This window comes from Phasianus colchicus, chromosome 2, assembly GCF_987193195.1.
Source record: "Phasianus colchicus chromosome 2, bPhaCol1.hap1.1, whole genome shotgun sequence".
Lineage (NCBI taxonomy): Eukaryota > Metazoa > Chordata > Aves > Galliformes > Phasianidae > Phasianus > Phasianus colchicus.
Genome location: NC_143437.1, coordinates 15,863,235 through 15,879,220, shown reverse-complemented (window position 1 = coordinate 15,879,220; position 15,986 = coordinate 15,863,235). Strand labels below are relative to the sequence as shown.

The window sequence follows — 15,986 nt, the reverse complement described above, 5'->3', positions numbered from 1 at the left end:
CTCCCCCCTGCTGCAGTGGTACGGCCACAGACAGCGCCATGATGGAGCCGGGCAGCGCTGTGACGGAGCAGATGGGGAACACAACCCCCCCAGCCACCCCAGCCCCAGGCACCCCTTCTTTATTTGCTGAGCTGCTGCAGATGGTGCAGAGGGGCCAGGCCCCGGCTGGTGTGCGGTGTCCCAACGCCTCACCCACAAACGACAGCCCCACAGCCTCCCGCCTCCCGCGGCCACCCAAGCCCTGGGAGAGCCGCCCAGGCCGGCCCTGAGCTGCTCTGGCAGCCAGGAGGCCCCGCTGCTCCCCGTGGATGCCCTTGGATTTCCCAGGAGGACGCAGTAAGGCTGGCCGCAGACACAGCTTTAAATGCTTTTTTTTTTTTTTTTTTTTTAAAGAAACATATAAAGAACTCTTAACAAGAAGTATAAAAATCTCCTCGGTGCCAACCAGACGAGGCTCATACAGAAGGAGAGGCACAGCCAGCAGTGGGGCTTGGGGATATAGTCTGCCCCAGGCCTGTACTACTGCCCCAGGGCTGAGAACCTGCCTGTGGCTGTGCATCTCTACAACTTGAGGAGCACTGGAGCCAAGGTAAGAGCCAGGCTGGAAAGCCATCTGCTTTCTTCTTTGGATCAAAATATTGAAATAGAAAATAAAATAATGACAAAAAAGTGCAATGCACCGTCACTCCCAGCATTCACTTCATGCTGTTTGTGACCTATTCATCTTTGCAGCTGCTGCCAGCTCTCAGCTAACAAAAAACTCTCACCGCTTTCAAGCCGGTGGCCCATAGGAACAGTGATCCTGCTTGATTTCCACACACGTTGCAACTGCAATCTTTTACAACGTGCAAACAAACACCAATGCGGGGCCGCATTTCTGCACGATGCGGCTTCACCCCATCACAATACAAACATGAAGTTAACCTCGTAACTGTTTGACAAACCTGAGAACTTAACCCTTGAAACCCATAGGGGGCAAAGGCAGAACTAAGGCGTGCTTCCTCCCTCTCTCTGCAGAATTACTGCTCCAGCGTGAGCCTTAGCTTGATGTTCATGGCTGCCAGCTCTGCCAAGAAGTACCGGAAGACGTGGGGCACTGGGATGACCTGGATGGTGTCCATCCTGCCACAGAGCATGCAGGAATACCTCCTGTTGCTTGCCACAGAGGAAGGTGGTGGGCGCTGGAGCAGAGGAGATAACATGCTGCCGCAGCTCGTGCAAACATAGGCTTCAGAGCCATCGGAGCAGCTGAACAGGCGGTCGTGCAGCAGGAAGGAGGTGCCGTGAGCCAACAACGCATCACGCTCCATCTCACCAAAGCGAATCCCCCCTTCCACGTTCCTCCCCTTGACGGGCTGGTTGGTGACGGAATCCCGGGGTCCCGTTGTCCTCACCTGGAACTTGTCGGAGACCATGTGGCGCAGGCGCTGGTAGTACACGACTCCCACAAAGATGTCTGCCTCCAGCTCCACGCCGCTGATTCCACTGTACATCTTCTCTGTCCCAAAGAAGTTATAGCCCGCGCTCACCAAAGTCTCACCAAAGTACTTCAAGGCGGAGTTTTTCTCCGTGAAGGTGAAGGGAGTGGCATCGTAGTAGGCGCCGTGCAGTGCTGCTGACTTCCCCGCCATGCTCTCAATTAACATCCCGATGGTCATACGGGAGGGGAACCCATGGGGGTTGAAGAGGATGTCTGGAACCATCCCATTCTCCGTGAACGGCATGTCTTCAACAGGCCAGAGCTGGCTCAGGATGCCCTTCTGCCCATGGCGGCTGGCAAATTTGTCTCCAACAGTTGGGTTTCGAGGAACTCTCACGGTGATGCAAGCCTTCTTGAATTTCCCAGTGCCACGGTCATTACTGCACAGCTTGATGTTGTCTACAATGCCGACTTCTTTATTCCTGTGTCGGTGGAAAAACATTCACAGCAAAGGTATCAGATATGCTCATGACTTTGAGCAAAGAAACCAACCCACTTTTAAGTCTAATAAAGAGCTGGGGGTCACCACATTTTTCAAAGAGTATCATTCAGGGAAATCAGACTATATCAGAATTAGAGCACAGCAGCCAAACAAAGGTATCACCCAAGTGCCATTTGTTTGCTGTTTCTAATGCTAGCAGCACAACTGCAACTTTCATGTGATGAGGTAATGTGTCACGCATGATAATAAAGTCAAAATTATTTAAACCTGGTTCATCAGTTCTACATCTGATCAGACATGCCGACCGTTTTCTTTCAAGGCAGCAGTTTCCTACACAATACATTAACACTGTCCTGGTGGGATGCTAGCATAAATGAACAGGTTCAGGGCAAAGCTGAGAGGAAAGCTCAGGAGCAGAGAGCAAAGGCACAGGGGGAGCTGAGTGGGCCTTTGCCAACAGGTGTTCAGGGCTATGCTGCTGTTTCAAGCGAACCCTCAGTAGATGTTTCATATGCTGGATGTCTGTTGCAGACTTAACTCCTGTAACAGAGCTTGCAGCCCAAATTCTCAAGGAATGAATAAATTTCGACCACGTTACAACAGGGTGAGTTTTTCCTTTGTCCCTGCACTACTTGCAGAAGGCCTGCACTTATGATTAGCTTCTGTTTTACAGCAATTCTTCTACTGTGCCAAAACGCACACACAGTATAGGCCATCCCCAAACAACAACAAAAACACTCAAAAATTTCTTCACAAACCTCTTCCCAGCTTCATGAAAGTTCTGAGTCAAAGCCTCTGCTCTCCACCCCTTCCAAGCCAAGTTTAAGATCCAAGCAGTGTGTGTAGCATAGTTAAGACAGTAGGGAGAACTGCCCCTTCAGGTTGCAGGGTCTCTGGGAAAACTTGGGGCATAAGCCAACACTGAGAGCAGGGAACCTCCCCATAGGAACCTAAAAAGTTACCTCATATAGAATCGTAATGAACAAATGCTGCAGAGCACGCAGGTAAAATGGCTCTGGGTAAGGAACTTGCACTAAGGTGAGGCTGGCACAAAAGAGCTGGCAAACAGGAATATGGAGTAGGGAGCCAAAACAGGATTCACAAGTGGAAGGAGCATAAGGCTGAGCTGACAGCATCAAATTCTGGCAATCCTCACTGCCACATACTGAATCTCTCTGCTCTGCTCTACAACCAGCAATCTTTCCAATGCAGTTTCAATGCACTCACTGTATAGTATTAACAGATAGCTTTCCCAGTAAGACTGGTTATTCTGTTATCCAATTAGCTTATCCAATAAGCTAATTTGCTTTCTAAACATGAATAACTAAATAGTATGATCCTCACTCTATAAATGTGCAGGTAGGGCATGATGTTGTATTGACAACAGTTTCTGGCAAGAGACTGGCCTGGGGACCAAGTACCCAAAAAACACAATACTGCAGAAAATGACAGAGATGGACAAAGGAACAATACTGGAGGACAGCAAAACATTTCTGCAAGTTTTCTCTTTTTATCATTCCTAGCCTTACATCCAGGATAAGTCAGATGCTGCAGCTCTTCAGTGTAACTGACTCCAAGACACAAAACATGCATCGATTTCATGCTCCATAAACCTTAGGTGCTATGTGAGGAGAAAAGGCAACACCTAAAAGAGCAGCTGATCAGGGTCCACTACTCCATATGTTTGGAGACAGAAGGAACAAGCTGAAACAAGCTGAACTTACTGGTAGTACACAGTGAAGGTCTCCCCTGTGTTGAGGTTCATATAGCTGTAGAACGGGTCCCCGGGCTGCAGGATGGAGCCAACAAAAGGCAATCCATCAGCATCCAACTTCTCCTTAACGTTTGGGTCCCCAGGCTTGATACCAAATACTAAATTATCACCTCCCCTGCTAGCTTTAAGGGAAAGGTCAATGCTCTCCATCTTGATAACACTTCCGTAAGCAAACCCTCTCTCCCAAGAAGATTTGTTCACAATCTAAGAGAAAGAAAAAAAGGCTGTTAAAAACTTGTTAGTATCTTCAAAGAAAGCATTTCCATTCTGATCTGATGCACATCTTTTAACACCTTCCTACATTAAAAAAACCCAAAAACCTCCCAGCCAGTCATCACTCCAACAGGCTCAGGTCTCCTCCAATCCCTTTTTTTTTTTTTTTTTTTTTTAAATCAGTGCTGGAAGCCCACAGCCTTACACAAGGGAGCTATGCTCAGGGTAGTCAGAGTAGAGCAGTAATACAGAAAGTGCTTAACAGCTGAGATCCTATATCAGTTCTAATGGAACTGACTAGCAAAAGCAAAAAAAGGGGTCTTCTCAACTGCATACCACCCTTCTTTACAATTGCCCATCCTAAATTCCTTTGCAGGACAGTATAATTCCTTCTTCTGGTGGCTTACCATTGCATCTTCCATGTCATAGCCACTATAGGAGATGACAGCCACAACTGAATTGGTACCGACTGGGTAGCTGTCCATACTGTAATAGTCATACATTCTGGGCCTCACCAGAGGGCTCTGAGGGGTATGGAGGAGGTACAGCTTGTTATCTGAGCGGTCCTTGTAGTTATACACTGGAAACCCCATGGTTTGCTTTCCTATAAAGAAAGAAAGTTGTATTTACACAGGATCAATTCAAAGTTAAATAGTGTTCTGTCCTCCAGAATTATTATTTAATAACTGCCCTAAGTCCAGCTAAAAATGTTTATATGAACCATACACACTAATTAAATTCCCTTCACATCATTATGTAAAGGATTTTTCTAATTGTGTCTTTTCTGCAATTTCAAGCCTCCAATAAAGTGTTTTTTTGCTTGTTTGTTTGTTTTTGTTTTTTTTCCTACTGACAGTACAAACACATTGGTAGTAAAAAAAGAGTTTTTGAACACAGTCACATCAGTACTTTCAGGTAAGTATGAAAAAGCAGTAACGTATTAAGGGCACCTTTCTGGTAACCTTGTTAGAAATGCAATATGTCGTGGAGCTGATGAGAGCAGCACTCTCATAGTTCCTACCTCTTAGCCTGGCTTTTTTTGCTTTAAATAAGTTTCTTGCTTGTCACTTGTTTGTCAACTAATTGAAACTCCATCTACATACCATATCCCAATTGCCTGCAGACAACTAAGTTAATCAAATCACTGGCAGAGAAAAAAAAAACTGCTACCACGGTGCCATTTTAATATCCTGCAACAAATGTTCCCTCAAAAGCTCCCTCAAAAGCTGCAGTCACAGTGACAGTGCAGTCACTGATAACAGGTGCAAAGAAACCCCCACCACTTCAGAGCACTTACTCTTGCTGCTTGTGAGAAGCAGGTCAACCTCTGTCAGCTGGGGGATGAGAGGACTCCTGCCAGCACAGTTGTTAATACTGACACCACCCCCAAGCAGCTGGTGCAGTGCCCCACACTAATCTGTATGATCAACAACCTCAAATTTAAAAAGAAAAAGCCTACAAAAAAAAACCCCACAAACAACTTGACAAAGACTTAAGGCACTGTGAGCACTACTGCCCACTGGAAGGCAGCCTGGATGATAAACTTGACTTCTTTAACAGTCACTTATTTCATGGCAATCAACTATAGAGCTGTAAGAACTGCTGGGAAGAGTTGCTATGTGGAAACATGGGGATAACATCCCAGAGATTTTCCCCCCTTTTTTCTTGCTTGGAGACTTGCAACTGTAGTTACTACAGTACTTACCCATCTGGCACTGGTACATGTTTCGTGGACTTTGGTTGTGGTCAGAGAAGGGGATGAGGTTGGCCACCACGCTCAGAATGCTGTGAGGGAAGAGCTCCTGGTGAGTGGTGACTCCAGGCACAACGTCTGACTCCATGGTGGCCACGTTCATGAAGACCTGCAAGAATCACATTGGACAGGTTGGACAGAAAGCAAGACAAAGCTGCTAGCAACAAAGCCTAGTGACTCTTCATTTCAGTTTCAGCTGTGGTTGCTGACTGTACCCTAGCGCAGGCAAGAAAAACACCAGACAACTACTGAACTACTTTACCACAATCACAGACAACTGCAAGGAAAGCAAGTCTGAAAGCATGAAACTGCGATACGCATCGCACTTCCTCTCTCTCATTTTAATTGTTCCAAGTTATCAAGTTCCCAGGCAAGCCACTACTTGGCTGCTCACTGGCAATTTGCAGAACGTGACATAAAAAATGATGAGACAGCAATCATTCACCTAAGGAGATTTACACTACGTTCATACTGAAAGCAGACTCCAGTACTTGAAAAAGACTTCTCCAGTCAACCTCTAAGAAAAGTACCAAAAACTCATTAGCTAGTGAGAAAACTCTTCTGCCACCTATTTCAGCTCTTCAGCACAAGTAACCTACGTCCCATTCTCAGCTCCTTTGACAAACACTTCACAAAATACTGCTTCTGATGCAGGATACTGCTGTAAGAGTCAGCATTTAATAACTGAAATATGCAAAACCTACCTGTTCCAGAGTACCAATCCATTCCTTCCTTCCATACAGCAGGTTTTTGACAGGCCGCACCATTCGACAAGGGGTAGTGAAGATGAACAACCCAGGATACAGACTGGGTTTTCCTGTCATTGGGATAAGGACCACTTCTGCCCGTGCAGGAAATCTCTTCTCTTGTGTTATCTGTTTGTGTAAAGGAATATTAATTTAGGAATACAAAACAATATTGTTTTAGTTAAGCTGCATCCTAGAGGCTAGGTTAATGCCCACAATGGAAATACCAACCATGGATCCACAGACATAGCTATTAATATAAAATGGTGAAGAGCAAATTTAGAAGGCATTTCTAGCAATATCTCCACCAAGAATACTTCTACCATGCTAAAAAAAAAAGTTCTCATAACTGACAACGTCATAAACCAAGAGACCAAAATTAGAATAAATACAAGAAAAACCAAAAAGCCTAACACTAACATGCAGACAAAGATAAATTATTAGGTCAGACTTAAAAGACAAATAGAAGTTAGGCTTCTTTAGAACTCTGGAGTCTTTTGGTTTATTTCTGGCCACTGCATATGGAACACGTTTAGGTAAGTCACATTTTAAAGAAGACAACCTTGAATCGCCGGAGGGCTTCTGCAACCTGAGGAGCCAGGTCCCACTCAACCCAGCCCACCACTGCACCGTCCAGCACCACGCGGTAGCACTCAGCATATGGCTTGCTTGGGGTCGCATCAATGGGGACAACACCTGTGAGACATTGGGGCAGGAGAGGGAACAGCCAAAAAAGCACAAAAACGTACGTTACTTCTGCAGGAAGCCTCAATCCACATAAAACAGCTTTATGAGCCATGAGAAAAATTCAGAACATCTGGACAGGGCAAAGCGGTAGGTGAGACTCAATGGAAAACATAAAACGTGCACAACTGAGAATGCCATTTCCCATCCAGTCCCAGCACACTTCTGAATGAAAAAAGATTCCCATCACTGTGCTAATCACTAGAGGAGCTGCAATTTAATTCAAGTTATTAGCAACACGATAAAGTCAGTGGTTTGTCCAATTTCTCTGAGCCTGTCCTGGGCAGGTGAACATCTTCAGCTCTACAGTACACAGCTAAGAGACATTTATTTTGAACTTCATGCTCTCCAGAAGGTTGACATGCTTGAATAAGCAAATCCTCCATTAAGCAGAAGCAGAGTAAGAACAGGTTTATCTCGATTTACAGTAATGGTATCTGGAGAACATTTTCCAATATGGGTTTGCAGGGCAGAAGGGTAAAAAGGATGACTGCTTCATTAGATAATTGAGACAATAAACTGTACCTAGAGCACATAACAGAGGTGGAAGGTCTGTCACAGGAACCATCTCTGTCACTATTTCACACACAGCCGTCATGTGGTTCATCAGACCGCAGGGCTCTCCATCAGGGGTGTCCACTGGGCACAGGAACCCCCAGGACTCTGGCAGCAGTTTGCGTACCGTGGTAGTTCTCATCTGGGCAAACGCCGACCCTCTGTGTATGCAGCGGAAATGCGAAAGGTAGCGAACAAAATTCAGCTTGTCCCCCACCACACACAGACCACTGTCCTGCAGCATGCCCAGGCCTGAGGAACAAAACGGAGATTTACATCAGGATGTCACCCAGATGGCTGTTTCCTATTTTTCACTAACAAGACCTACATACTTAAGCAACTCAGTGAGCTGTAGAAGGTCCTGAGACTATAAATTCACTGCTTGAGGACATACCTCTTACTCTCAATCAGCCTTTTCCCATACCACTGCCTTTGTTAATTCAGTTACAGTGTACAATGTGCATTCAAGTTGCTTTTAGGTAAAAGTTTGATTTTAAGTTGTTTCTCACACTGTTTAGCAGGTAAAAAAATGGCTTCTTAAACCTTAAGACTTACCAGTCTTAGATCGCAGGTTACCAGTTGCAAGAAGATACTCAAATGACTTGGTAACATCTGTGGTCAGGCTGAATGCCTTCATCAAGCTGTCTGTATTGATGGTGATGTCGGCCTTTTCTGTTCTCTTCTCCAAAATGAATTTAACAGATTGCAACCAGTTCTCAAGCCTCTCCTACGGTTTAAGAATGTGACACTTGAATTTAAAACAGGAACACAGACACTCTAATGACTGCCTCGTCAGTTATCTATACAACAGAAACCTAGTCTATTTACAATCTTTGCATTTACAGAAGAGATTGCTCACTCCTCTGTTTATCTGACAGGGCCAGGCAGGACAGCAAGCTTTTCTGGTTCCTGGTGCCAGTTTCAAAAAGTACTATAATGCTTCACATAATTCACTTTTTATTCTCTTTCTACAGCCATTGAAACCAACCAAGTAGTAGAGAAATGTTACAATTGTTTCAACAAAACAATGCTAAAGAAGATTTTGGCTAAAATGGCAAAGAAAGATTAAGAGTTATCTAGTAACTCAGAGAAGCATTATTACTTGCGGCTGACTTCTGAGCAATATTTTCCTTCTGGCATTCTACAATGAGGAAATGCCAAAAATAATCTGAATCCACAATGAACTGGAATAGTTTAGGAAGCTGCACTTTTACATCACCAGTAAAAAATTAACTGTGTAAATTGGAAATACACTACTGACTTCCTGATCTGTAAAAGAATTCAAAGACAGGGTAGAACCAACAATATAAATCACTGATTTTCAAAGAAAAAGGATGGGCCAGTTATCTACTTGCACGTTTGCTGTGTGACACAACAGGAGCACCACAAAGAGGCAGACCTTTACTACTATTGTATCAACTGACACAACAGTTCAAAACCCTCCTGGGCTGGTGTTTCTCCTTTCCCAGACTCCAACCCTGAACTTTCATTTGCTCTTGAAGGCCCTGAAGCTTTTCACTCCAGGTTTTACACAGGCTGCTTTTTAGTATATTTAGTGCCGTGCTACACTACATCCAGCATACCCTCAAGTCTTTGTAGTATACCTAGGCTCCCTGCTCTTCAGTTTGGCTCTGCACTTCTCCCATCTCCTTGGTCACTGCAGGTCCTGAACTGGGTGACCATCCATACACAGGCCTTATGAGCTTACCTTTAGGAACATAAGGAAAAGCTGTCCTGCAGTAAGCACTTCTTGATTCATCAGACTGTCTGGATTATCCTCCATGCACTCCCCTTTGGCAAAAGCATACAGCTTCCGGGTCATCATACACAGCAGGTAGAATTTTTCAGTTCTGTCTGTCAAATGTATGCAGATGCATTTGCTGAAGAGAGAGAGGAGGACAATTAACACCTCCACATCACGCCAATTGTTCTTCACATTATTGCTAAATAATCTCAAAATCTTTTTTTTTTCTTGTTGCTAGAAAAATACACCTAGTTGATCAGATGAAGGTGAGCCTTGTGAAAAATTTGTTCTACGTATTACTGTATGTCCTTACAAGTACACTGTTTACAGGCCCACTTAAGAGATAAGATTTGTACATTATTTTGCAGCAGGTATGACACCAAATACCTCTGCATAACTACATATATGCGCTCATCTCCACCCCAAAATCCAAGCTGTAGACTAGTAACAGATCACAGAACACAGCAATCAAATCCTCGTGTGGAAACGTGTGCTGAATGACATTTTAATGCAAGGTATGAAGCTGCTAAACTGCCTTCCAAGACGACAGAGATAACTTCCTTTCCAAGATGTAAGCGCAACAACCTTCCAGCACGTGAGCAAGCACGCAGGATCTGGCCACTCTGTATCTCTGCTCCATACTGCCCTCTTCTGAAGCCTCTACAACTTCACCATAAAAACATTCAGAGAAAGCTCTGGCCAGGTAGAAGTTACAATACAAAGTATGCCCCAAATAATGCTTTCCACAATTGCTCTTATCTCCACAGTGCAGACAGCTTTGACAAACAGCGTGTACGGAACATACAGTTAAAACATACAGGGGGGAAAAAAAAACAACCAAAAAGCAAAAGAGTATTTAGAATGAAGAAAATTACAGTACAACTTTCTTGAAATTATCCACTCATGTTTCTCAGTACGAAGAGTTGTTCTTCCTACACTTCTAAGTGCCCTTCTGAGGCACTGAAAAACTGCATTCATGCTTCTAGACACCCCATGATTACTCCTTATTTACAGGTATTCAAGGACTTGGGCATCCCAAATGATACTTTTCAAGTGCTAAAAAACTTGGTCAAAGAACTAAAATCTGTATTACCTGAAAAAGAAAGTTAGTTGAATGGTTGTCACATTAGCAATCTCAAACCCCTCTCTTCCATTACTTCCTAACTTATTCCATTGAAGAAGCGAGACTTTAAAACATCCAATTCCTATCATTTAGAAGATAAGTGTAATTCTCATAATAGTTGCTAATGACTGTGTGAAACAGCAGAAAAAATGCCACAAATTGCCCTAATGCTGTTCAACAAGTTGAACCTAAAGCAGTCCACACATGTAGTTCCAACCTTCCCTTTCTCTAAACTTGAACAGAACAGATTATCACAATATCCTGAAATTCCACCAAGAATTGGACACTGGCTGTGTACAAAAACCATAACAATGATAGTATGAAATAATATGGCAGAGTATTCTTAAAGTTACTTGTAATTTCAATACAATGACACAATCATGTACTCCTAAACACATACATACATACTTGAAAATGAAATCTGCAGCCTGTTCATTGCTGTACCACTCAGGAAGGTTGAGTTTTACTCTGAAGCTCTTTCCAAGGTATTCGAGGACGTTTTGCTGTGTGTAACAACCTGCTTCAGCTACTGCTCTTAGCATCTCAGTAACACAGTTCACATAAAAGGTGTCATTTTTCTTGTCTTTGACCAGCTCTTCAAAAATCTGGTAGTCTGTGAAATTAACTAATGCCTGAAAGACAGATGTGCATCAGATCAGAAAAACAATCATAGCAATGTCTGTTCATAAAACAGTAGAAGTTGGGTGCCCCAGTGATTTATGTTTTCAGTCCTCTGGAAATGGAAAAATACTGTGGGATTAAGGTACTTCAAGAGTAGCACAGGGGATATGAATAAGGTGATGATCACAAGTAGTTCCAGCCTAATGAAAACCTCAGAAAAAAAACAAACTTGCATCCTCCAACTTGTTTCTTAAACAGTCAATCAGTTTTAAAAACACTCCTAGAATCTTTCCTGTTAGGTTGCAAGCCCTTACATCCTCCATAAGCTATTAATCCACAACATTCATTAGCTGGAAGCCATAACACCTTGGCATAAGCCTGCATGCACTTCCTCTGCTCCAACTGCACACTGCATCACACGTGCAGGCTCAGTTTGCTCTATAGTTCTCAACCAATGTCAGAAGTATGACTGAAAATACTTAATATGGAATTAGCTGCCTCTCATTACTCAAGAAAATAGAAACGCTTAGTGAAACTGCTGCATTTATTTAACACAGAAAGCATGTAATACGCATTATTTGTTTACCTTTAGAGCAAATCCCAAGGGAAGGAAGAACAGTTCTTTCTGAAAAATGAAGTTCACCATTACGCAGCCATTTTCCAGGTAGTGAAGATTCATGTTTATTGCACTGTGCTCATCTTTAACACAGTGAAGCACTACCCCTGCAGAAATTAAAAGAAGCAAAAGCCAATATGAGCTATGCCAGAAGTACAGACCACACTTCTGTGAGATGTCCAAGCAGGTGTGAGATGATTCAGTAGATAAACTTTTCTACTTCACAGCTGAGAACGTGAGGCAGGTAGATCTGACCACTGATCAGATTCCCATAAATACATGTAGCTAAGTTCAGTTTTAATGAACAAACATCTTTGGACAGCCATTACACTTGCTGAAAAGCTCAGGAGATGCCTATAGATTTTAAGAAATGGAAACTCCATCTGTCCTGTCTCTAAATGTAGGTCCTGAGATACTGCAACACACAAGTTCTCTTCCCCGTTGCACTGTGGAACAAGTTCTCCCATCCCTGTAGTAAGGCAGTAAATTTGAAGCACTGTTTCCTGCTCCTGTTCTGTGCTGTCCACTGCAGGACAAATCAAAATAAAACCAATGGGAACTAATTAAACTAGCAGTGCCTCAAAATTGATTCATGGGGAATTAGTGTGTTTTGAAACACCATGGTTCTGGCCTGAGCAGCTGGTAACATCCGAGTGCAAAAATCAGGTTTTATTCAATCTGGTTTAATTAAAACTCAATTTTACCAGTATATACATGCAAAGTTATCTAACAGGCAAGAATCCAGTTAACTTGTTTCATGTAAATTACATTTATCATCTTGATGTATGGAAAACCAAATTCAGTGCCACAACCTCACTAATTTACACTGACTTCTTCAGCATGCAGGGTTCCAATTACTCCTATAACAGAACAACAGCTCCATGTACTGCACAGCCTAGAATGCCATCTCCTTCAGCACAGGCAGCTCAGAAACCACCTGAAAGGCAAACACTTGCCTCATACTTGTATCGCTATGCTGTTACCAACCCTTTGGTTTCCTTTGTAGTAAAATTTACCTAAAAATATAAACATTATGCAAGAACAACAAAATATCAAACAAAATGACCCTAATTGGTTATTCCTGTTTGTCCACAAGCAGCTTCTGGAGGGATTGGCAGGAAGCCCTTTAGCTTACCGTACTCTGTGAAACCAGGACCTCTGTTTTTCCACTTGTGTCTTGTCATCGCAAGAGGGAAATTGCGCCTGGGCATAATCAGCATTCTAATTACTTTCTCTAAGCCATTAATTATGAAGTAGCCCCCCATTTCCTGCCAGAAAGAAAAGAATGCTTTTAATGCGCTTAGAATTATATGAAGTATCATCTTCAGTAAAATAAGAAAATGCCTGTAATATATTATAAAAACAAACATTTAATATCTCAACTATGAAACACAGCAAGACATTTCAGCACTGCATCTGGAAAGGCTGCACTCTTTGTCAGTGCACTTTAAAAGTCTAAGTCTAGCACCCTGTACAAGGAAGAGGATTCATGTACATGCATAGTACCAATAAATGTCCAGCTTCCCAAATTGTGTGCCATTAGGAAAAAAAGCATTCCAGTAGCAAAGAATACTGTAAGGGTACTGGTAGTGCACTAAGGGGCCAGTAGCAATACACCACTGCAGATTTTCTTTCTGTTTGCTCACTCTTTTGGGAGCACAAAACATATAATCCTGTATTTACAGAATATTTATAATATTTCTGTATTAGATGATATGCTACTGAGAGATGAAAACAGCTGTGGAAGACAACCAACAATAATAAAAAGAACCTCTTTCAATGCCTGTTCTCCTAATCTGCCTCCACAGAGCCATCAGTGCTGGTTAGCAACAGTAAAGTCACCTGTGGGAAGCACAGGTATTGACACAAAACAGGCCCCTGTATCCAAAGACAGCTGAGACTTACTGGGACTTGCCATTCTTCAAGATGTTGTTCAGAATCATCTACTAGTCATCACCTACAACTAGTGTCCATTCAGAGAACGTAAGTAAAATTTAAAATACAAATGCTCAAGTCCTGGTCTAATATACTGCACATTTTCCTGATCCACAAAATTCTCATTACCTCTTCCTCCTCATGGTGCTGGATGAGCTCTTGGGGAGAAAGATTATAGAGGTTACACAATTTGGACTTCACCATGATTGGAATATACCCTACAGGCTGTTTAATAGTCCCTTGTGGAATGCCATTCAGTGACCAGCTGATGTCAACCTAAAATGATACAACACGAACAGTGAGCAAACTGAGCTGACCTTTTTCATTCCTGTTATAATAACTGTACATTTAACGTGACCACCAATCTGTCCAACCAGCTGCCATCACCGTAAAGTGGTAATAATCACAATAAAAAGCTTAACTAGTAGATACCTGGGCAACATGTTCTGGAAAACAGTCGGCATATATCTACAGTTCTAGACTTGTATGATTTCCTTTTAAGTAAAGAAGCTGACAGCAAGATGTACATGTACAAAGTTGACAGTGTAAAATACATAGCAAAGAGTCCCGATTTCATAGGCAGAATGGTAAGCCTTAAAAGAGCCACAGTCAGGAAAAAGGTCTTGGCATTATTGCTGGATTAACACCTGGCAACATCTTAGGAATTAAGGAGGTTTCTGTTCTAATTCCTAAACATCTGCTGCCCCCCTCTAAATCCACACAGTGACACAGCTGTACACTGAAACCTCTACATAATTCTGTCTTCAGCTTGAATGATGCCCAACGGTATAAAATGGCTTCTGTGCAACACGCCACTCACCAGACACAGCACTCACCTTGGAGAACTGAGAACCTCAGAGATAATTTGATTGTGCTGTTAAAATCATATGGTGAAAACGGGCTGATGACACACTGCTTCCCACCGTGCAAGGGCAGGGAGTGGGAAAGAACAGGAAAGGCTTCCACACATCAGGCACAATAAAATGCTTTGTTCCAAGTGTCAAATGTTTACATTGGTTGAGAAACAATTAAAAAAATACAGTTAGGGAGGGAAGGGAGCAACACAGGTAGGAGAAATTAAAGAATGAATGCATCTCTGGTTCAGGAAAATCCAAGAGCCAGTGGGAAAACGGTGCACAATCTACAACTGGCCAACTTTTATGTCTGGACATTTTACTTGCAGTCAGACTCATTGCTGCAAGTTGTATAAAGCTGGAACTGCAAGCAAGAGTCCTTGTGCAGGATGCATGCAGCATGGATGTGGCTACGTGGTGACAATGGGAAGAAACCGTGCAAAGGAGAACGCCTGCCAGGGATGCTTCTTTAGTGGAATTCCTGAGCAATACAGAGAACTAGTGAGCAGACAGTACGACCAGGAGGAACTTATGACTTTGGTTTCAGAGCCATGCTGCCTTCAGACTTAGATTTCTGCAGGAAAAAGTAGAGACTTGAATTCTAATGGCCTGTGGGATGAAGGAGGCTTCCTTGCAGACCTCCTGCAGAGGCTGACTGGGTTCAACACCCGCCTGAGAGCAGAAGGAACACAACCGATGCCTTGCGAGGGGGGAAACGGAAATAAGAACAGAGGAGACAAAGCTCAACGCAACGAAAAGCTGTTGCTGTCAGCTCGTCCTGCAGAACACCCACGGCAGGACACAGCTCTCAGAAACGCTTCTCAAGCAGGCGAAGCTCGGAAGGGCGAAGAAGCCGCGGCTGAGGTGAGCCAACAAGCCGCGAGCGGAGGAGCTCACCGTGAGCCGCCCGCGGTAGGTGCTGCGCAGCCCCCGGCACTCGGCCGGGAAGACCTTCACCTCCTGGCACAGCGTCCCCTTGGGCACCACGGGCGGCGAGATGGCGATCCCCACCACGGTGAGCGCCACGCGGCCGTCCTTCAGCGCCAGCTCCACCGGCGGGATGTCCTGCAAGAGACGGGCGCCCACGCGTGAGGGCGAGCTCCGGAGCGCGATCCCCGGAGGCCGCTGCCCGCCCGCCCCCCGGCACCTGCAGGGCGCGGTACACCCCCTCGCTGATGGCGTAGTTGAAGGACTCGATGTGGGCGGCGGGCAGGTCGCGCCGTACCCCGCCGCGGGGCCGCTGCCGCCGTCGCAAGCGGTGCGGCTCCCGAGACGCGCCGTCCTCCGTGGCCGCCGCCATGCTGCCCTCCGTGCGCCTGCTCCGCTCCGCTCCGCTCCGCCCCGCCGCGCCGCCCGCCGGGACGCTGCGGGGCGGGACGGCCGCGT

At 44.4% G+C, this 15,986-nt stretch overlaps 1 protein-coding gene and 1 long non-coding RNA gene across 2 annotated transcripts; one reads left to right on the top strand and one right to left on the bottom strand.

The window, feature by feature from the left end:
* The first annotated feature begins 70 nt into the window (after positions 1-70).
* On the top strand, positions 71-2,008 carry LOC149918861 (uncharacterized). The gene is made up of 2 exons (XR_016463990.1): positions 71-589; positions 1,018-2,008. It is a non-coding gene; the product is annotated as an uncharacterized LOC149918861 (long non-coding RNA).
* Positions 583-15,938, bottom strand: POLR1B (RNA polymerase I subunit B). Its single transcript, XM_031597314.2, has 15 exons — positions 15,748-15,938; positions 15,498-15,665; positions 13,876-14,022; positions 12,947-13,079; positions 11,782-11,918; positions 10,983-11,206; positions 9,416-9,587; positions 8,263-8,434; positions 7,678-7,959; positions 6,971-7,104; positions 6,367-6,537; positions 5,615-5,771; positions 4,317-4,513; positions 3,647-3,900; positions 583-1,902 (listed from the first exon to the last, which is right to left on the bottom strand). The coding sequence occupies exons 1-15, from the start codon at positions 15,898-15,900 to the stop codon at positions 1,020-1,022; spliced, it is 3,384 nt and encodes a 1,127-aa protein (XP_031453174.1). The 5' UTR covers positions 15,901-15,938; the 3' UTR covers positions 583-1,019.
* Positions 15,939-15,986: the final 48 nt, after the last annotated feature.

Bases quoted from the DNA above. Each gene is read 5' to 3' on its own strand.
- POLR1B (XM_031597314.2), bottom strand. From the start codon at position 15,900: ATGGCGGCGGCCACGGAGGACGGCGCGTCTCGGGAGCCGCACCGCTTG. The intron at 5,772-6,366 runs GTAGGTTTTGCA...TGATTCTTGCAG, and splicing joins GGATTGGTACTCTGGAACAG to GTCTTCATGAACGTGGCCAC. The intron at 4,514-5,614 runs GTAAGTACTGTA...CTTTCTTTATAG, and splicing joins CATGTACCAGTGCCAGATGG to GAAAGCAAACCATGGGGTTT.